The sequence below is a fragment of the Sinohyriopsis cumingii genome, chromosome 7, assembly GCF_028554795.1.
Source record: "Sinohyriopsis cumingii isolate HCF-2022 chromosome 7, ASM2855479v2, whole genome shotgun sequence".
Classification (NCBI taxonomy): domain Eukaryota; kingdom Metazoa; phylum Mollusca; class Bivalvia; order Unionida; family Unionidae; genus Sinohyriopsis; species Sinohyriopsis cumingii.
The window spans coordinates 100,973,082-100,995,384 of record NC_142967.1 but is presented as its reverse complement, the minus strand read 5'-3'; the positions used below and the strand labels follow the sequence as shown (position 1 = coordinate 100,995,384).

General features: G+C 37.4%; 1 protein-coding gene across 1 annotated transcript in view; it reads right to left on the bottom strand.

The window, feature by feature from the left end:
* Positions 1-4,052: 4,052 nt before the first annotated feature.
* The window catches only part of LOC149795829 (cyclic GMP-AMP phosphodiesterase SMPDL3A-like), a 69,886-nt gene continuing 51,635 nt past the window's right edge, over positions 4,053-22,303 (bottom strand). The window contains exons 4-6 of the mRNA XM_089965729.1: positions 20,278-20,447; positions 9,758-9,935; positions 4,053-5,142 (exon numbers count right to left, since the gene is read on the bottom strand). Coding sequence (XP_089821855.1) covers positions 4,643-5,142; positions 9,758-9,935; positions 20,278-20,447 — 848 coding nt within the window. The 3' untranslated portion in view covers positions 4,053-4,642. The remainder of the gene's footprint in view (positions 5,143-9,757; positions 9,936-20,277; positions 20,448-22,303) is intronic.

Sequence of the window (22,303 nt, the reverse complement as noted above, 5' to 3'; positions counted from 1 at the left end):
ATACGAGGATATATTCCCTGTCTATGTCAGATTAATGCCGCGTTGTGCCCTTGGGCAAAATATTACTCTCGCTGCCAAACACATACTTACCAAATCCTCCAAGGATAACACCATAAATTGAATTAAACCCAAACAAACTAAAATGACGATGTACGTCTAAATTGCGCCCCGACATCATTTGTTTATTGACTCTTGAGCGTACATATACGAAATGACCAAAACTTAGTGACGGTGGCCGCTATGAACTCCATCAAGGCGTTCTACAATGACAACGTTTCGAGACAAATCAGAAAGAAACGGTCATTTTTTGGGGACGGGCAATCGCAAGGTGAATACCCAAATTTTTGGAAAAAGCCCTTACATATTTGTCTTTATTTAAGTTTAAAATCCGCCTTCACAAGTCAATAGGATACGTTTTAAACAGAGGTAAATGCTGCAAAGTGTGTGTGTGTGTGTCTATGTGCGTGTGTCTGTGTGTGTGCCTGTGTGGTTTGTCTATCTATAGAACCCATTTTTGTGAAAATTACCAAGTCCACGAACTTTGTAAGTATTCAGGTTTTTTTGTTTTTTTTTGTTTTTGTTGTTATTTTTTGTTCAAATGCAGGCGCATTGGCTTCGAGGTTATCATTCCGACGTCACCATCAATAACCTCCTGCCCATACCAACATGTGTCGACCACCATGGTGTATAGAAGTTTCCTCAGACCCGACTATTTTTGCGTGTGATGATGAGCTGTTTCACACACACACACACACACACACACCTTTCTTTTCTTAAGTAATGTGTCTACTGTTAAAATAGAAGTATTCGTTTGTATCTCTTCCAACCATCCTTAGTAATTATTTTGTACTCGTCCTTATTACGCAGTGAACTGATCGTAACTCTTCATTAAAGATTTAATAGAGTTACAGACTTGTTGGAATTCTCATAGTAATTCCAGTAAATGATTTTAAATGCATGAAGAGTTTCTTATATAAATCGTTCTCACTTTTCCTGTCGACAATATCTAAAGCGAGTACTCATTTCAAGGTATGTCGTGTCGTTTTAATTTTTTTTTCTTTCTTCGCTTCTTTCACCGGTTGTGACTTTGTCGGAAGAATATCAAGCTATATAGTCCTTGTGACTTTGGAAGAAGAATATCAAGCGATTTATTCCTTTGTGTGGCTTTGTAAAAAGAATATCAAGCGATTTAGTCCTTGTGTGTGACTTTGTCAGAAGAATTTCATGATATTTAGATACTGTTGTGACTTTGTAAGATGAATATCAAGCTATTTAGTCCTTGTTGAGACTTTGTAAGAAGAATATCAAGGTATTTAGTCATGTTGTGACTTTGGAAGAAGAATATCAAGCTATTTAGTCCATGCTGTGACTTTGTAAGAAGAATATCAAGCTATTAAGTCATTACTGTGATTTTGTACGAAGAATATCAAGCTATTTAGTCCTTGTTTGTGACTTCGTCAGAAGAATTTCATGATATTTAGTTACTGTTGTGACTTTGTAAGATGAATATCAAGCTATTTAGTCCTTGTTGGGGTTTTGTAAGAAGAATATCAAGCTATTTAGTTCATGTTGTGACTTTGGAAAAAGAATATCAAGCTGTTAATCTTTGTTCACAAGGTTTTGAATTTACTTTTGAGTATGTTCCATTTCGTGTTCGCTAAATGATTTTTGAACACCAATGTCCAATGAAATTTTGTTTCGTTTATTCACCGATTCTTAGTCTTCCACGTAAGCGTATCATTCTCTTGATAATTCAGTCTAGGTGGTGGTACATTTATGGAGAATTTCAAGTTACATTGACAACTATTCCTAGAATGATCAACATTAGATATATGGTCAGCTAAGCTTGTTATGGACTAGTAGCGGCCTTATCGATGTATGAAAGGTGCGATCGCACCGGAAACGCAAGCTGGGGGGGGGGGGGGCGAAAAGTTTGGAGTTTGTTCAAAACCGATAATTAATGCAGATTATTTCAAAGTAAATTTGATTTTGTAAACAAACTTGTATGTTTTTACGAATATTTAGCAGAATTTCGTCCTCATTTCGCATAGGGCCCGCACAACCCTAAAGCTGCTGTTTCAGCAACCAGTGTTCAACACAGGTTAGTGAATTAACCATTTAATGCAAACCATTTTCTTCATTAATGGTTAAATAACTTGTCTAACTCAAAGAAGAAGAACATGGGGGGGGGTGCAATTATTATAATGGTCAAAGTAAGCGACCAATAATATTTACTCTAAATCAGCTTAACTTTCTCAAGCGTAGATGCTGTTCAAATATAAACTAATTAAAACATTAGGAAGCAAATACAGCTAAAGAGACTGATTGACAATATATGTCTTAAGTTGGTAGTATTAGATACACTGATGACAAACACATTATCGCGAGGCATCATTAACTTTTTCGCATAATCACATATGTGCGTTTTTGGTCTTTACAAAACAAATGTTTTCGAAAAGATTAATTTTTTTTAATTCATCATTCGAATATTCGAATATTATGATTTTTAAAAATGAATAGCAACAATTAAGAATTTTAGATTTTGTTTGATTTTATTGTTCTTAAAGTTGTACTGCTCACGTTACGATACGAATGAAAATCATGAGAAACCGAAAATATAACTTGGAAAGGAATAGACCAAACTTTTCTCGTTCGTGCAGAATGAAGGGTACTCTTATGGTTCAGTCGCCATACGATTTAAACTAACCCGTCAAACGAAACACTATGTTATTTTAAACACCATCTATATATATAGAACGCTGACTTTGACCAATGAGTACGTTTCATACATGCATTCAATAAGTTATGTCGATATGTCAGCCACACACTTATGATGATACTGACTGGCGATTTAGGGACTGATATCGCCTATTCTTTACAACCTCCGACAATATGCAGGTAATATTGTCTAAATGCATCGGTGTACATTTTATGCATTTACTTGTATTTCTCGCGGCTGTGGAGCTACCGTCGGCTGAAAGGTTCTTTTTGGTGACATTTACATTGTACTTCCAAAGCAAGTCCTGTTTGGCGACTTGAAAATCCACATGGAAAAGTACTACCGTCTGTAATGTGGTCATTTTTCGAACTAGATATGGCCGTTACCAAATACCGGTAAGTATCTAACGTGTACACATGTGTGTCCCGGAAAGAACTGCATGCAGCAAAATTGCACATTTTAATGAACAGACCACATATCGTCCATCACTATCAACACAGATTTGGGAGATTGATTTATCCAGCTACCAATAAGTGTGACAAATAAAAATATAAATGAACGTACTGGGCCAGCCCAGTTGTTTTGGTACAGACAAGGACAAACAAAGGTTTGCTTGTTTTGTAAAAGGTAAGATATGATTGAGCAAGTTCAGTCAGTTTAATGAAGAAAATTATTTTAAAATCCCGCCAAGAACATAAGACCAGGATCCGTCATGGTTAACTGCAGCTTACTCATAATTCTTTATTTCCTGATATCTTGACCTGTTCCTTGTAGTTCTCATGAAAATAAGGATTGCCTTCCTGACCTAGATCCTTGAGTTACGAGTCTCTGTTAAGATTTTTGTCTGCCAGATCTATTTTTCTTACGGTAAGTAGTACAAACCAATAAACTTTACAAAATATCGATGGAAATTAAAAGAGATTCTGGATTTTATCATTGTGATACATCAAGACTGTTGGCACATCAGCACATTCAAGAATATTGGGACATCAGCACATTCATTATTGGAGTTCATTGGGAACAATATACGTTTTGACTTATGATGGAACGTTTCGGATTATTTGAGATTAGTTCACAATATTGTTAAGTTCCTCGTAATTTTGTTTACTTTGTAACAAATTTATCTGTTGACTTTAATAAACGTGCTTGTTTCACGTCTTTATGTTATTTCGTTTAAGCCATAGAGTCGCAACAAGTTAGTTTTATTGGGATTTATCCATTTATTCAGTATTCCTGTTTCTCAAACAGGGTATGCGTGTGACACGATTGAAAGCATAATTTTTCTTCAGTATTTTATATGCAATGGTGCAACAAGAGATGATAAAAGTAAGCAAAGAGCTCACAACTTTATTTGATTTGACCATATATAATTATCGGTATACTTTGCTCTAGCAAGCAAGTGAGGGCTGGTGTGTGGTGTGGGACCTCTTTTGTCCAAATATTGCGTTTTGTATTGCGTTTGATGGGCATTTTCCATGAAACAAAGACGCAGCCTATATTATAAACTCTGTAGGCCTATTGTTCTGATTTAAGGAGTGAAAATATCATTAAATGTAAAGTACCACAACCTGACATTATCTTTTAACAAACTGGTAACATTCTAAATACAATTATGTAAAAGTGAAAAGACGGTTACTTTGTACCATTTGTTTGCCTGGTCCACATGTATGATCCAGTTAAATACCCATTGTTCCATAAAGTAACTTCACCAGGTATTATCTTGCTTATAGAGATTACTAATTTTATTATAAGTTGCAAAATTTGGCTATTATAGAAGGCACTTTATTGTTTTCAAAACAATATCTTCCCCACAGAAGAATGATGGATTTCACCCTGGTTAACACTCTGTCCAATCATCGAACCAAAACTTATTTGTATATTGAAAGTGGGAATATATTCAAACTAAATTTACTGCAGAAATGTTTAGATTAAAAGTGTTTGCAAAAAGATGATTGAAAAGACTAACGGGATAAGTAGGTTTCCTTTTCTTGATGTTGATCCACTAATGTTCATTTTATCTTTGCAATTATTATACGAGGTTATATCGAAATTGCTGAATCCGCATATAATGGACACGTGACAATCAGTGTTGCACGTTTCTGCTGAACTTGCGTTGACTGTGGTCCACTTAAAGTAGTCGTGAAACTCTTTTGATACGTAGTCTTTCATTTTGTTCATTAGCGTAAACAGAGAGGAAGGAGTAAGATCGATCACTCCGTAATTTTGCTTGGCTGTGTACTCGAGTTTCCATGTTGCTGTCTTTTGTGCGTTGGCTTCGGGAAGATCTAGGTAATACTGATTTATATCCAGGTGTCTTCCAGTCTGCCGGTCATAATTAACGAGTCGAATAGCAGGGTTGTGCTCAGGTTTGTACCGCCATGGAGTCACGGATGGAGCAATGAAAACCGGAACCACCGGTGCACCTAAAAATTGCAGAACAGGATTTTTCGTATTTCATCAATTGGCTAACTGTCTACCTTTTTAAAGCAAACATTCGTGATTCAAGTAAAAGATGGAGAGGAGAAGAACAAGTCACCTACCCCAACCCTCCAGCACATGTCAAATTGATAGAAATTACTTACTGCTCGCATTTAAACTTTGTCTAGGACAAGTTCCAAGGCCTAATATATTCCGAATCAACATTTTAAATTACGAATAAGTAAGCATATCAATGTCAAATGGGCATGAGCACGAAGGGTTTATGTACGGATGTATATTTAGCTAACCTCTTTGATTAAGCTGTATTTAAAAAATAATCAAAACATTATTTTTTCTAATCTCCCTGAGGAAAAAACAAATGTTGCATTCGACTAGACTTTGTCCTTAAATCAAATTAGTCCATATTCCTTGTTTAACCTGGTGAAGAGTCAAACAGAGTCAAACAGAGGGACCATACAAGCCTATCGGAATACTTCTCGTACAAGGACCGAACGTAGAACCAAAGTCAGGCTGAACGCCACAAAACCTGTGCTAAAAGTCAGCCAAACAGAGTGTGAAGCTAATAATGCAAGTAATCAGTATGACAGTAAAGCAGATAAGAAACCCAATGATATAAACGAAAACCGATAAACCAAGCCCACAGAAAGAAAATCAAAATATTGGTCGCAGAGTATGTAGACTCAATGCATCTTGAAAGAGTTCCTACTCTACTACCGAGAACCTGGTTTGATCTGAGCAACCAAAAGAGCACAATGCTGCTGAAATGATTGGAAATGCATACTCTGATATAAAAAAAGTAAGGATTTAGAACTTACTCGACTTCTGAAAAGATCTGACTAGCCTACTAAGCTCTCAAATAAATTGTATGCCAAGAGACTATGGACACAGGAATGCCCCCGATGCCGCACCTGGGAAACCTCGTACCACTTCAATAAATACTGACATCATAATATAATGGAATCGTCGCAATTTAAAGACAAACGTCGATGAAATTCGTCTTCTGACTAAAGAGGAACACACAATAGTATTCTGCCTTTTGGAGATGTTTTTAAAACAAAACGATAGAATTAGACGTAATATTTTATAATGTTCAAAAACATTTCAAGAAACACTGACAAGGCTGTAGGAAGTGTCCATCCAAATTAACCCAAATTTTCAACTATCTGCAATCTATCTCTCTTGCTTGACCTGTCTGTCTTTTGGGAAGGTTTTGACCATCTATGTAGTGGTAGCCACTTGACAATGTGCTTGAATAGTAATGCTCCAAAACTTGTAGGCAAAGGCAGAATTGAAAATTGAACAATACAGATTGTGAACAGTTTCAAGCCATCTGCCAATCAACTTTGACATGTGATCATTCTGAAAATAAAGTGGATACATGCAAGGATCTTCAGGTTGTTGCAGAGGACACCATTCCACCCAAAACCTTTGAAGGCACATGAGCGAATCGAAATCATGATTTAATTATGCATGCAAAGAAGTCTTCAGGGTACGGAAAATAACTGAAATATCCGAATAAAATACCGTGTATACCGAGCTAAATCACATCGTACCATTATACAGAGCATGAGAAGAAAGTATATATCATATTCTCTAGGTGGTTCTCTCTCCCTTCTCTTATATCAGTATAGAATATCGTACAAAATCACTTGCAAAATTAAAAGCATCTGTATCAAGCATTCAAAAAAATCTAATGAAATGACCAGGACCATACCAGAAACTGTGAATAGAGCTGCCGAAAGCACTCACAAGAGAATTATTCTGAAAACTTCCAACATGTCAAAATACCCGAGACAAGCTTCCTCCAAATACCAAATTTGCTAATGTCGAAGATTATAATACACCTCTGGAAGAACTCCAAGAATCTTCTGATTGAGCCCATTCAACTTCAACAGGATACCGGCTATTAATTTTTGAAACACTTATCTAGTACAGCCCTCTATACTCAACTCGATATTTTCAATAAAAGCTGGGAAGCTAGCTAGTTCTCGTAGTCTTGGCAAAAAGCAGTGGTAATACTAGCACCAAACCTGTAAATGACCATACCAATTCCTCCAACGATCGATCATCGCATATCGTTTATTATATATAGACAACATTTTAAAATGATACAGACCAAAGAGTATGCACCTGAAACTGTAAGCAAATCTGCCATTCACATCGAATTCCTGATGACCAAAACTCTATCTTGGCCTTTATCTTATTGCTGTTGTGGATGAGACTAACTTTTTTGGCTTATTTTCGACCATAAACTAACTTGCCATTCACATATTAATACCACATGGACAAATGTCACAAGATCAGAGCTTAATAAGTGTCGCGGTAAACACGCATACTGGAGCAGATTCGAAGGTTTTCGTTACGGCGATACAGATCATTAGTAAAAATTTGAACTTGACCCTGTTTCGATTGCGTACATATCAGCCAGTAAATCTTATCTTCAGATGCTTGATCGGATACCAAATCAGGGATTTAGACTTTGTGTGCGTTTAGAACTTTCCCTTCAGAAAAACTCCATGCTGAAGCTAGGAGACCATCACCGTATCTTCTAATCTATCTAGCACAATATATGATGCAGTCTCTTCTATGTTCATAAATCAGAGCCTTAGTTGTTAACACCCTAAAATTATGTTGGAACTTTGCCAGTTCAAGAAGCGAAAATTTAAATCATTTTAATTTGCTATATTATTTTGTTTATCCAAATATCAGAGAGCAAGTTTAAAATAGACAAGGAAAAGCCCAACAACACAACAACAGTTAAATGTTAAATTAATTTAAAAGGAAATAAATCGCTTTATTTTAGGCTAGGCCGTGAATTACAGGATTTTCCAACAGAAATATTGAAAACTGAATGGAGTAAATTATTAGAAAGGATTTTCACTGTAGTCGATAGACATTGATAAATATTGGTACCGGTCTACAGTTACAGAGAAAGAACAGTAGGAACAGTATAAGGTGAAGTTATTTGCATTGGTAACATACACAATGGATGGAATGCTGTCATAAATGTATACACATGTGGTAATTATGGATACAAAATTAGCTATCACAATAACTGCTCCCATGAAATCGACAAGAAAGCCTGAACTATTCCAAAGTGCACCACATTTAGCAGTTATTAAAATAAGTAACGTGTTTTTTGCCTGACACTATAATACCAGCTTATGAAAGTGCAATATATAATTATCAATATATAAAAAGGAAAACAAAAGTTATCGGCTCTTTGTCTAAACAATTTATCTTTAATGTGCTGAGAGTGATAATGGACAATTGAGCAAGCTGTGTTTTAAGAAGCGCCCGTCCGAACTTAGCGGCGCAAGAGTGAAGGGGGTGGGGTTGGGTGGGGTGGGGTGGAGAATTTCCTGCGGGCGGCAGGAGGAGGGGTGGCCGTTAGGAACTTTTCAGGGGGGGGGGCATTATAAAGTTTGATAGTAGTTCACAACACCGTAACCTAACGGTGAAATTAGTCGCAAATATTTAGATATCTAGATATGGGTGATAAAAGTTGGCAACGGACATGAAAACTGTTCTGTAACAAAGGAACGCTACTAACTGTATTACCACCAGTCGCCTCCAAATCTCAGGTCGTTATTGTCTCGCCCAAACTACACCCATCAATCATACACCAAAATAAAGGGAAAATTACACCCACCAATCATACACCAAAATAAAGAGAATTGCACCAATCAATCATACACCAAAATAAAGGAAATTTAAAGTTATTATAGCAATGTCTACGATGTACATGGCCACTTAAAAATAACCATCAAAAAATATCATTTGTCCGACAGTCAAAAATTGTCTTTTCAGATGGGGGCGCTCACCAGTTAGTATGTACTTTTGAGAGAATGACGTATGTAAGCTGAAGTAGTTCGCATTTAAGACATGCACAATGGAGAGAATGTTGGCATACCTCTATGCTACAGCAATGTAATGTGGATGATATTTCTTTGGATATTGTACTTTTGAAATTTTACATGAAATAAGCACACTGCTAATTAAACTGACTGCTCCCTTGTGTTAAAAAATCAGCCTTAATTAGTCTAAAGTACACTATATATAGCAGCTATTAAAATAGGGAAAATGAATTTTGCCAGACTAGACAATACCAGCTTCTGAAAGTGCAATGAATGATTTACCAAATGTATAAAATGTAAAAAACGTTATCGGCTCTTTTTTGCACAATTTACCTCTGAAGTTCAGGAAGTGAAAATGACCAAGCAGCGCTAGCACATTTTGAAGGGTGCACATCTGAAGTAAGGCCAAGCTGTATACTCTACAATCCATAGTACACCTATCAATCATACACCAAAATAAAGGGAATTAAAGTTCTTTGAATTATACCTAAGATATCCAAGGTCTTTTTTAAATAGCCAGTATAACCAGTGAGGAAAGCCGGGGAAATTCTTTTTCTTTAAAATCCTAATCCTATGCAAAATACGAAACTGTAGAGCGCCACCATAAGAATGCCAAATCAGTTATATATATATATCCATTCGAAAAGTTTAATATTTTCAGACGGACAATATTTATATTTTCTTTAGAAACCAGTAAAGATATAATAAAATACAAAATATAAATACAGTATCACAATCTCACCAGCCTTGTCCAAATACACTTTGAAACCATCGGCATGATCGTGGCCAAAATGCATAGCAACGATGACGTCAGAGTACTTTTGAAAAATGTCGTTCAGGCGGGTGTTGAACTGGTCATACATCCACACAACGAAATCTGGCGTGTGAACACCGGGTGGTATGTGCGCTATTACAATAACCTTGAAAATAAGCAAGAATTGGATATATATATATATATATATATATATATATATATATATATATATATATATATATATATATATATATATATATATATATTATATACTTATTTCTTTGCGACAGGAGTGAGAGCTCACATCTGGCGCCCACCGTGGGGCCCGTGGGATGGAGAGAAGATCTTATTTGTCTGGTAAACCAGGACGATGAGTAATGCGTGTTTTGTGTTACGTGTTATTCGTTTAATTAGTGATAGTTTCGAAAGGAAGGATTCTTGGATTTGGAAATGATGTGTTATTTTCCATACATTTGTTAGCTATTCAATATATTATTTGTCGTTCGCAAGTGATAGCAATGACGTTCTAACTCTAGTTGTGATTATCGCCAGCATTGCAGTTTGGTTCAACACGTGGTAGCAGCACGGTTTGACCCACTTGTTAGACGCTACGTAGAAATCGCCGTGTCAAATCGAAGTTAAGGTTAGTGTTGTCAATTCAGCCTGTTGACAGAGAGGCTATAACGCACATAGCATAATCTTTAGCACTTGCAAAGGACTTACTTGTTACCTGAATATAATTTGGCGTTAATTCAATGGAAATTGCAATGACATTTATGACAATTGCCATTATTTTGCATATGTTTGTTTTCTGTTTACATTATTGATATAGTATATCAGTTTCGTTTATTGAGAAATACATGTGTACAGGTTGGAGTTGATTATTAGATTATCTGACCACCACATATAAGAGGGTTTTATAGCTCACTGCGTGGGGGTTGTTGACTTAATGAGACAGCTTTGACTTCTTTATCCTAATATACCATTATGCTTTAAACCCCACTCACAAAATTTTACAGCGCTCTAACGCCCGAGTGAAAGTTGCAGAAAACGAGGTGATAGTACTGTTTACTTATTTGTTTTGGGGTTATATAAGTAACACCATTATGGGGTTATTATATGTATAAGCTTGCGCTTGATATTTTAAGGCGTGCGAGACGGTTTCTATTTAGAATTTGTCACTATATTTTGATAAAGTAATTTTGTAGTGATATTAATATCTACTTTGAAGACTTACGTCTTATTGATTGTTTGCGTTCGTAAATAGTTTCTTGACTGAATCGTGGTTATACAACCGATCGCTGTCGTACGATTTGTTTGCAGTGTCAGATATACGCGCGTTTTTTTTAAGGGTTCTTTTCATGATGGCTACAAGTTAGAACCCAATGACAAATGAGGAAATGATACAGGCATTGAATGCCAGTGGGTATGTGGTAATGCCCGTCGGAGCCTCACTTAAATCCACTGTAACCCCAGCCAGATCTGATATACCTCAGTCTATCCCTTGGTCGCAAAGCACTCCAATTGCAGGTATATATATATATATATATATATATATATATATATATATATATATATATATATATATATATATATATATATATATATATATATATATATATATATATATAGAGAGAGAGAGAGAGAGAGAGAGAGAGAGAGACCTTTAGACCTTTAGACATTTTAGTACTAAATAATCTGGTTTTAGAACATATTCCCCTTTCCCATTCCAAGTTTTTAAACTTCACAAATTTCTTTCTATACTAGAACTTTTTTGAGTATATCATCATGATATAATCAATCAGAATGATCTGGTACTGGTCTATGGGGGGGGGGGTGAAATATCACATATCAATACCCTTGTAATCATAGCTGTGCGGTATGTCACATTTAAATCAATGAGATCGAAGTTTGTAGCAACTGCGACATTGATTTGGCGTGCCTTCCTTGTGAGCTCTCCGATCTAATTCGGGATTATCTGCTTTCTTCGTGTACAAGGAACAATCATTGCCCATGGGGATTTTTGTCTGTACCCCGTGTATAGAAATCAATCTTTCCTAGTAAAATATGTTTCTTCGAGAATACTTACCCAATCATAATACCTTATAGAACTACTACTACCTCGCAAATCGAAGTCTCCCATATACTAATTTTAGCTAAAGGGAGTTCAAAGTTGTATGTAGATCTAACTGGCGGCCAGGCAAAGTGAGATCCCTTAGGCATACGACTTAATGGCAAAGCCTAAGGATACATCAGTTACTAATGGAGCGGAAGGCACACCCTCTATGAATGTAACTGCGGGGAGACAGTGAGCGCGTATGTGTATTATGATTGGGTAAGTATTCTTAAAGAAACATTTTACTAGGAAACGGTGGTTTCTTCTTCAAATACGTTACCCAATCATGATACCTTAGGAGGATAGGTAAAATCGGTAAAAGGTGGAAAGATCATCCCCGTACCCCGGTGATATAATCTCCGGTCCCCTAAGTATACAAGACAGTTTCTATTTAACCAAACTGGGGGGGACTCCATCTATCGAGGCGAAGCTTCAAATAAGGGAACCTCCCTCCAAGCAAATTCAGCGGAAGTCGTCTTAGGAAGCTGCTAACTGACTTGCAAAAATGACCTGTTTGGCTGTAGATATAGGTCAAATTTTGCTCTTTGAGATGACAGATCTATAAGATAAAAGCGAATGTGGACTCCGATCTCCATCCCACAACCTAAATGATGCTGTTAACAAACAGTTCTAGCCAAATGTTAAGCTAGTGACAACTACTCTAAAATTGTGAGCCGATTTGCGTAATACATGTATTTGAGCTGCAGTTATGTCTATTTATGTCTAGCGAATAACCCATTTAATCCAGGACGAGACAGTTTGTTCTGATATATCCTCCTGTCATTTTATAATAAAAAGAAAGAGGCGTGATCTCCCTTGAAAGATTAACATTGTCTTGCAAGTGACCTTCAACTGATGTGTCCAGACTATACATATTTTATGACGAACATTTGTTTACCCGTGGATGGAAGCCGATTCTTGGCTATGAAAGAGAATGCCATCCTGAGCGAGACTGACCTGTCTTGTCTGAACCGCACATAATTCGGATCCGCTGATAAGGCACGCATTTAACTAATTCTGCCTGCTGTCGCTAATGCCATGAAGAAGCAGGCAGATATTGTATGACATGTCGGCCGGAGATTCCCCTGAAAATTGTTCAAATATGTCTTGTTGAGCCAGTTAATACCCAAGATAGGTTCTATATTGGGCATTAAGTCTAACGTTTATGATCGTGTACAGTCAAAGTTGGAGAGTAGCTCGGATAGGTCCTTGTTTTTGTCTTATATCGTCTTTTCCGTGATGACGAAAGGTGTCAGCGATCGTGGAGCGGTAACCTTCTATCGCACTCAGTGCAAACTTTCTCTCTACGAAGAATCAAGGGAAGTTAGCTATTTGCGATATAGATGTCTGGAGATGTATGTGTTCTTTTGTGTACCACATGGTGAAAACGTTCCATGTGCCTTCAGATGCCTTCAGAGTGGCGAACCGTCTTGCTAGAGCAATTCTCTCTACCACTGATTTTGAGTTTTGTTTATGTCTGAGGGCCTGTTTCATATGATCCAGATGTGTATGTTCCGTAGCTGTAAGTTAGGAATGAAACAACTGCCCTCGTGTTTGTTTGACTAGATAAGGGAAAATACGAAGTCTCTGAGGAATTCCCTTTGCGAAATTAATGAGGTCGTTCATCCACGACTTCTCTTATCTGAATGGTGCAATGAGGATGAGGCGACAGACTGATTGTCTTGCTTTCTGCATCACATTTGGAATCAGTGGTGTTGGAGGGAGGCATATGCATACAAGTTGTTTCAATTTAACGATAGAGTGTCGACTGTCCAAGCTTTTGGGTCCGAACCTAGATATACGAATATTGGGATTTGGTATTCCACCTTGTCGCAAACAGGTACACCAACGGTCAATTTCATCGGGTACACATCAGGATGAAAACCACGGAATGAAGAGACCATTCTGTCTTTCTTAGTTGATTTTTTCCAAGACCAGACTTCTGCTAGTAATTTGTTGAGTTTCGGGATACTGATAACTTGCAAGTGAATTTGTTGTTGATAGCAAAACATTTTAGACTTCCACACCCGCCGCAAAGGTCTAGTACTTGGTTCCTCCTTGTCGTTATAGATAAGTCACCACTGTATGACATGGTTTTTCCTTATCGTTTGAGATAAGTCACCACTGTAGAGTTGTCGGACAAAATGAGAACTCTCTTGCATTGCAAATATTCCTGCCACCTTTGAAAGCCTTTAACAAAAGCCGTCATCTGAGTTATTGATATGAAGATGTTGTTCCTGAAGAGGACAAGCACCGCTGGCTTTCCGAAAGGATGGTAGTAGGTGAGCTCCCCCGCCTACGATACTTGTATCGGTACAGACTGTAATCTCGGGCGGTTGTATTTTGTAGATGTATACCCGTCGAGAGTCAAGTTAGGTTGCTCCGGTTCCACAGATGGTGTCTCAATGGTGTGCAGATGGTAAGAGGATGGTTCACTTGGCAAATTTTAGGCCTCCTTACGGGCAGAAGAATCATTTAATATGGGTACATAGGAAGGAGACCTGGAACCATGAGGTCATCTGCCGTGTTGAGCAAGCCTAGAAGGCGAATAAATTCCCGTGCTGATAGAATGCATCGAAAGTAAAGGTACAACCATGCTTCGGATTTCAATGTCCGATCCTGAGAAAGGATAAAAATGTTGCCTGTATGTAGAACTCTATACCTAGGTGAAAAAACTGTTGAGATGGTAATAGGTTGGATATTTTCTTGTTGACGAGAAGTCCAAATTGATAACAAGAGTTTACATGTCTTATTAGGTCGAACTCTCTGATTTTCTGCAGGATGTCGTCCTGGTAACTTGAAGCTGCACCATAGATATGGTCCGGACATGCGCCATTACTCGATTCATCAGACTCGTGAAGACTCTGGGGTCGATGTTAAGCCACAATGCGAGTTCCGTGAAATGGTATATGACCTTGTAGGCGAACTTCCTGGAAGCCTTGTAAGACCAAACTGATGGCAAAGTCTTCCTCTTGGAAAGCATTCAAAATGCTCTGTATTGTTTCCGCTGAGAAACAAATGGCGTAGATAAATTGATTGAGGGCGCTTACGTCGATGACTTTTTCCTCTGGGACCAACAAAAGTGCGGAACGAATGATAGGATCCTCTCGGTGCTACATCCGCTTTGGTATGATAGCTTGAGCTTTCACTTGGTGGAGCTTCGATAGGACGGTTTTCATAGCTTCGTGTCAAATGAAAGGCCCTTGGGCCGTTTTGCACATTTCCCGTACTATCCCTTTATCGACATTGTGGTTGTGGGAGGAAGAGAAATTGGTCTAATGGGTGGCTTTTTGCAGACTTCTTCAATCTGGGCGTTAAACAGAAGGTTATAGGATGGGGGTTGTGCTATTAGCTTGGCCTCAGGGTAGTCCTTCAGGAAAGTGCAAGCAGACAGCATTAAGTCGCGTTCCGCCAATTTGTAAATTGTAGATGCGGTTACGGCATTGGCCCAAGCGTGTTGAGCCGCTCTTTGCAGTACTCTGTCCTTTCTGGAGACACACTCCATGCAAGCCCTGATATATTCGGAGATGGATAAGAGAAGCCATGTTCCTTTTACTGAAAGATAGCCATAGATATGAAAAGCCAACATCGAAGCCATGGCAACTATATTGAGCACTAACTGCCAAATGCCATCCATTCCATAAGTATGGAGTGCTGCTTTGTCGTCCTCAAAGCGGCGATATCGCTGTCAACTGTTTGGGTTTCCAAATCAAAGACTGACTTGTGGCAAATCATAACCGCCGACGAACTGATGGTGAAGGCGGTTAAAAACGTCAGTAACCATCCCAGACTGTGAAAGTAATTAAAGTCGGATTCTTCCGTTCCGTCGTCAGATCATCAGATGCTGAAGCTCTCATCCAGGTTGTTGGTGGAATGGGAGGAAGACAAAAATTCCGAGGGTCAAAGGTGGAAAACGTCCTCATTGGAGGCTTGGAAGGCTGAATATGCATGTACCATCGGATAGTGTAAACCAGATGACAGCAATCGAGAACAGGCAACATCTTCTTAGCTAAATGAGGTGAGGCTAAGATCCCATGTAATGCTTGAGGGTTGGCTGGCGAAGAGTGACTAGATTACTTGAATTCGTAGAACGCCCTGAATTAGAAACAGTTACTTTGAGACAGTCGCTGAATAAAGCGTCTCTTCGGGCAGAATGTTGATAAATTGCGAGGCGACATCTGTTGAGTAAGTGTAGGTGGTATGAGGCATAGACTGGTCCCTGAACGTGTCTGCAAAAGTTTGGTTCGACGAACTGTAAGCTAGGGATGTTAGTGATTGAGCCCGTAATATTGCTGTTTTGGCCCTTCGTGATCCCTAGTATATGACCTAGGCCGGTCGCAACAAAAATAGGCCATCCAGGTGGATAGGATCATCAGTTCGGACGGGTTTATGTGATGTTTTGATCCCAGTAACCTGTCCGTATGTCTGTTGAGTGCATGCTAAGTGTTTCTGTCATAGTTCATTTAACACAGCATTGAGAAATCTATCATATCAGTAGCAGTCATTTTTTCAGGTCAGCGTCATTAAATTTAGTTAACAGTATAAAATTTGTTTCACACGAAGTATTTAAAACTAGTTACGTAGCTTTAGCTACATTTAATGACGCTGACCGGAAAATTTATTGAGATACACCTGCACATAGGATAAAATTGACCATGCTGTGTGGAACGAACTAGCATTGTACCAAAAGGCTCGACATCGTATGCGTGTGTGTCTTTGTCTCTCTCGAAATGTTTTTGTATGATGTGTTCTCAGAGATGGATTTACCTTAAGTTACTTTGTTTTTGTTATATATTTGTTGTTGTTGTTGTTTGATTTTAGAACAACTGCATCAGGCACAGCAGAAGACAACAAAGGTTTCTTTGTTAAAGTAATTTTTAGCGAATGGACACCGTGACTGAGGAGATTGGTCTGAGATGACTAGACTGAGATTAGAAAAGTACGGTTAGCAAAACAGTTAGATTTCTCTATCGTATGGGTGAGAAAGAAATGTACATAAGTGTCTATATTACACACAAACACTTTCACATAAAAGGAACTGAGGCACCGTTATAGACACTAACAAAGTCGGTGATACAATATCCAAAATGCGGCAATTACCTGTCGGGAAAAAGTCCAATAGCTTTTATAACTGTTGTATGAGACATGTGAATGAATTTAAACTGCAGTCTGTACAAGTACAAATAGCGAAGTTGGCTTCCGGATGATAGGAATGCCTTGGAATAGAAACTCACCAAAATGTACCCGTTCGTAATGGCATTACACATATATTAAGAGCTTTTATAAGCGTTAGAGACCTGCACGTACATAAATTATTATAGCACGAACTTAATGTGAAGTCGTTCAGGCTCCCTGCGCATGTACTTAAATGTGTGACGACGACGAATTGTCAGCAAATTGTTGAGGCAGAACTTTGTCGGGATAGGAAGAGAAAAAGTTGGAAATATGGATGAAGTATACATTCCTTAGAAGTGAGAAACTCCTCCAACTTGTAGAGGTATATCTTCTCGTGGACGCTGGCTTTTGCGAGATCTCTCGTGACGAGAACATGCTTATTGGCATGAACGGGAGTAGCAACTGATCTATTCGCAAGCTTGGTATGCTTATACCTTAGAAGAGATTAGATAAAAGTAGTATCTGGGAGGTTTGGATTTGCGAGTTAGTAGTAGTAGTTCTCCTAAGGTGTTATGACTGAGTAACGTATTTAAAGAAAAGCCTTATGATAAGGGGGGTATAAAAAAATGCATTAAATATACTGCAGTATGTGTGTGCCTCCTAGCCAAGAAAAGCACCATACAAAGACAAAACATGTGATTTGTTCTCAGTCGATGGAAAAAAATCAGGCCGTCAGACACAGATGCCGTTTCCCCCGACTCGGAATAAAACGTGTAAATTTTTTTTATTTATTACATATCCCTTTATTCGTACATTCTTTTCAATTTTTTTAATTTATACGTATAAAAATGAATTAGGCATTTGCCATTTTATGAAAGATAGTGTATAACTCTCTGAAGATTCCATGTGTACATGATCGTAGCTAGGCCTGGATATATAATGTGCAATTGCGTCATCGGTCTGTCTGCATTGCAGATGTGGTGATTAGCTTTGAAGCTTTTTTAACCGTTGTATGAGATATGTGAATGAATTTAAACTGCAGTCAGGTTTTTCATAACTTCTCAAATAGAACATAGATTTTAAACCAGTAAGTTACCCTTTTCTTTCGCTACTTACTAAATACACAAGCAAAGTGCACTTCCAAGCAAATTTCAGGATAAATTTAATGGACAGTTATTAAATAAGTTAATATTATACAGAAAACTAGTTCATTTCGAGTACTTTCATACTCTCTACTTTTCATGTTTTCATAACGAAACATTATTGATGCGCTAAGCTATAAATATACAATGTAAAAGCTACTTTTAAATACAAAAACATCAAATATTTAGTCTCAAACATGTGCACTAGATTTTGTATTAATCACCTCGATATTTTTCAAACAAGAAAATTATAAATGATATTGTCTGTTTTCATTACTGTTTTCTACTTGAAAAGTTTCAAACTTAAAGTTAGCATCCTGCTTTGGCCCTAGTGATGAATCAAATTCTCCACACAAAAATAACGAGAAGTAATTCTTCTAAATTACAGGGTTAATTGAGCTGCTGCTCTTTAATATATGTCTACGTTTATGCTTCAGATGTTTATAAATGTTATCCTCTGATTTACTCAACTATCTGAATCCCTTGCAATATTAACGGATAACTGAAAGCTTCTCCAGTTATATTTGCTCCAGAAAAAAATCCTGATGCCATGTTTTAAAACTTTGAAATTTGAAATGGCATTGTGACTGGTGCGCGAATTATGGATGCATTTCATTGCAGAATATGTATTTGCTGTGTCATTAGTGCTCCAACCACAGGGACTAGTTACCAAGAAATTAAGAGCATTCTTCCACGACTAGAGAGGTGGACGGGTCCAACCACCTGCAACAACATAACACAAGGTAAGACGCGAATCTGCACCCCTTGGTATTTCGAATCCTACTACTTTGTCGTATTAACGTCTTCTAATGTCCAGCTTACACCAGCCGTAATTAAGAATTGTTCAATATCCAGCGCGCTTCGTTTAATTCGTAACATCTTCAAGAGAAGTCAACAACTGTTCAACAATTTTGACGAAACGACAAGTACATATCATTCGGATAGTCTTGGATTTCATCAATGGCCGAACAAAATAAGAGAGGCTGAGATTGCTGAAATCATGTCTTTCGGTATTTTCGGCTTGGCGTTGTCCAAAATCAAGTTCATTTTATACCAGACCTGTTTCATTGATTTTGCTTTTGTCAACAACATGTTGATCTCAATCTGAGTCCAGAACATTGGGAAAATTCCCCATAAAATGCCTCAGCATGATTGTTTAGAATTTTCTTGCGAAGAAACTGTCCAAAGGAATGTTAAAAATCTAGCTGGTAAGTATGAACGAGACCGAACTTTCGTTTTCTTAAAGATATATGATTCAGTTATCTCCTTTAAGTTCAATGCATTCTTTTTTGTATTAATATAAAAATAAAACGTTTTAAAGTATATAAAAAATTTAATGTATTTAAGCACTGTCAGTCTGAAATTCGCTCGGCAATTTGCTCGGAAATTTGCTCGGCAATTTGCTTGGAGAGAGAGAGAGAGAGTGTGTGTGTGTGTGTGTGTGTGTGTGTGTGTGTGTGTGTGTTTAGTAACTAGTGCGTCCAATCATCATCCAAACTAATCCAAAACCTTTGTTCCATTGAGAACTAATGAAAAAATCAAATTGCCTATGGCTGCATTTTAAATCCATTCAAATGTCCCATGCAGCATTTTAAAAAATCCAAATCCAAAGAGTAAATCACCATATCTGCAATAAAGACAGACAGATGACGCAACTGCATATATATATATATATATATATATATATATATATATATATATATATATATATATATATATATATATATATATATGTCTAGCCACGATTACGTACATGTACATGGCGATTTTTCAGAGAGTTGTACGATATATTTCTTGAAATGCCAAATACCTGATTCATTTTTAAGTATACATTAAAAAAAAAATGTATCAATAAAAAGGGGATATATAATATATACAAAACCATGTAAGTACTTTGTTCCGAGTCGGGGAAAGAACTAATTTGATAAGGTGGTAGAACATACATTTCGACCTGACGCCATTGACATATTTCCACGCCGTATCGAACTCGTTATTACCGCTCACTGGGAACAAATTTCGTTTTCTTTCAATTCGGTAATAACCAACGTCACCGATTTTTAGTATACATGTTTTAAATTTCATTTCATTTTGTCATAATGATATATCTTAAAGTAAGCCGTTCCATTTATCCAGACCTTTTCGTGCAGCTCTCTTGAACTGTTCAAGACCGACTCCATCCACTGAAACTGGCCTGCTGGATCGATCTGGGAAGGTGTTTGCTTGTTAGAAGTGTAGTACAAGTTCGTATTTAGAGACAGAATACGGATTTTGGGCGCGGCTTCGATTAAGCGTGTATAGTATCCACCTGAAAAAAAGTAATTAAGATGGGAAATTAAAACTTCATATAATATGAACGGAGTTGCATGTGGCACTGACCTTAGACCCTTTCGATCTTTAATAGTTCTGCCTGTTGACTTGCAATTCTCAGTCTTTCCTGGTAAAAACATTATCTGGGTGACCGATAGATGAACTGCGTCGATTCATGGTTGTTGCTTCGTTTCTGTTATAGGCAGCGATCATAAAATGATAAATATATTTAATCAGTGATTACTTTTACACCTGACGATTGTTATTAGCAAAGTTGTTTGGTCTGCAGTTGATATCGAATTATTTCCGTACCAAAATGGCTTGTGTGGCGAAGGAGAATTGTACAATGAGCTAAACTAACCACATGCTTTTCCACCTGGTATCTGGGAGAAAATGAACCAAAGCAAATCGGATTTAGACGGATATACAATCGGCAACAACCATAAATAAACATTAAGTCAAGCAGGCCATTTGAAATTTCTGTGACTTTCTACCTCAATACATTTGTTTTTGTATTTTGCACACAAGTAATTCAGTCATGTGTGAAGTACACATAATAATTAGGATGCACCGTCTATACTCGCTTATATGTCAAGTACAGCAAACAACAAAAACCCATACGTTCGGTTCAGTATGCCCCGGAAGATCAGGTGTATATCGTTTGTTCTACTGATTATTTCTACCATTCTTCGTCTACCCAGATCTGCGGTCGCATTGTATGATGGTAGAGCTTAGTCTTTGCAGTTTGCATCTGGCTACGAGTTACAAGCAAAAACTTTTTCATTTTGTTTAACATTTTTATTTAAATTTGCTTCTTGATCTGTGATACCCACATTTGATTATAAGGGTCCTTTAATATACCTTTATCCTTGTGAAATTAAAATAAAAAATATGTACGTGCCAAGGAATTTTTCATAGGCTTATATATATATATATATATATATATATATATATATATATATATATATATATATATATATATATATATATATATATATATATATATATTATATAAGGTAAGTTTCAAGTTTACATCAGTGACACAGTTTACATCAATGACACGAAGATGCTTTGTGTATTTTACTGAACCACACAATATTTATATTGTTTCCAATTTTTATTATTATTATTATTTTTATTATTATTATTATTATTATTGTTGTTGTTGTTTGGCAGAGGGACATTGAAAATTATGTTATAATGTTAGTGCAGCAGTGGTCTGGAAAGAGGATATTTCTCTCATGTCCGACTTTCAGTTATAATAACTATAGTGCAGATAACTATAAATTGCTTGCGAGGAGGGGTGGTGGCGGTGGAATAAACTAGTGGGTGAGTGATGCTTTGATACCGGCTTACCGACATGGGTCAAATACTTCGAACCGCGTCCACACTACCCATAACTTTATCTCCGCATAATGCTCAGGTGTAGAGTGAGTGCATTCCCGTACAAATCCACATGCGCACGGCGCTGCCGCAATGTCCGCTTTTCTACCTAAATCTCGTGGCTCATCCGCTAATATTGACTAGATTTTCACTGCCTGTAAATCACATCCCTGTTTCGGTTCTATCTCCACTGTGGCGCTCCGGTTAAAAATCTGGGCACAAAGCCGTCAGAATTTTTCCATTTTGGCCAACACCGTCTCAAAGTATACAGTGGTAATGCTTTTGTCTTTGATAGCCACCAAGCGCAGTTTACTAATCGTGCTAAGATTAATCTGAGCCACCGCAACATTTTGCGAACAGATCCGTATTCAGGGATGCAGCCTAATAAAATTATTTTAGCATCGCCAACAGCCACACAAGTTACTGTTGATATAGCCCAGACTACAAATCCGACTGGTGTACCTATGATGG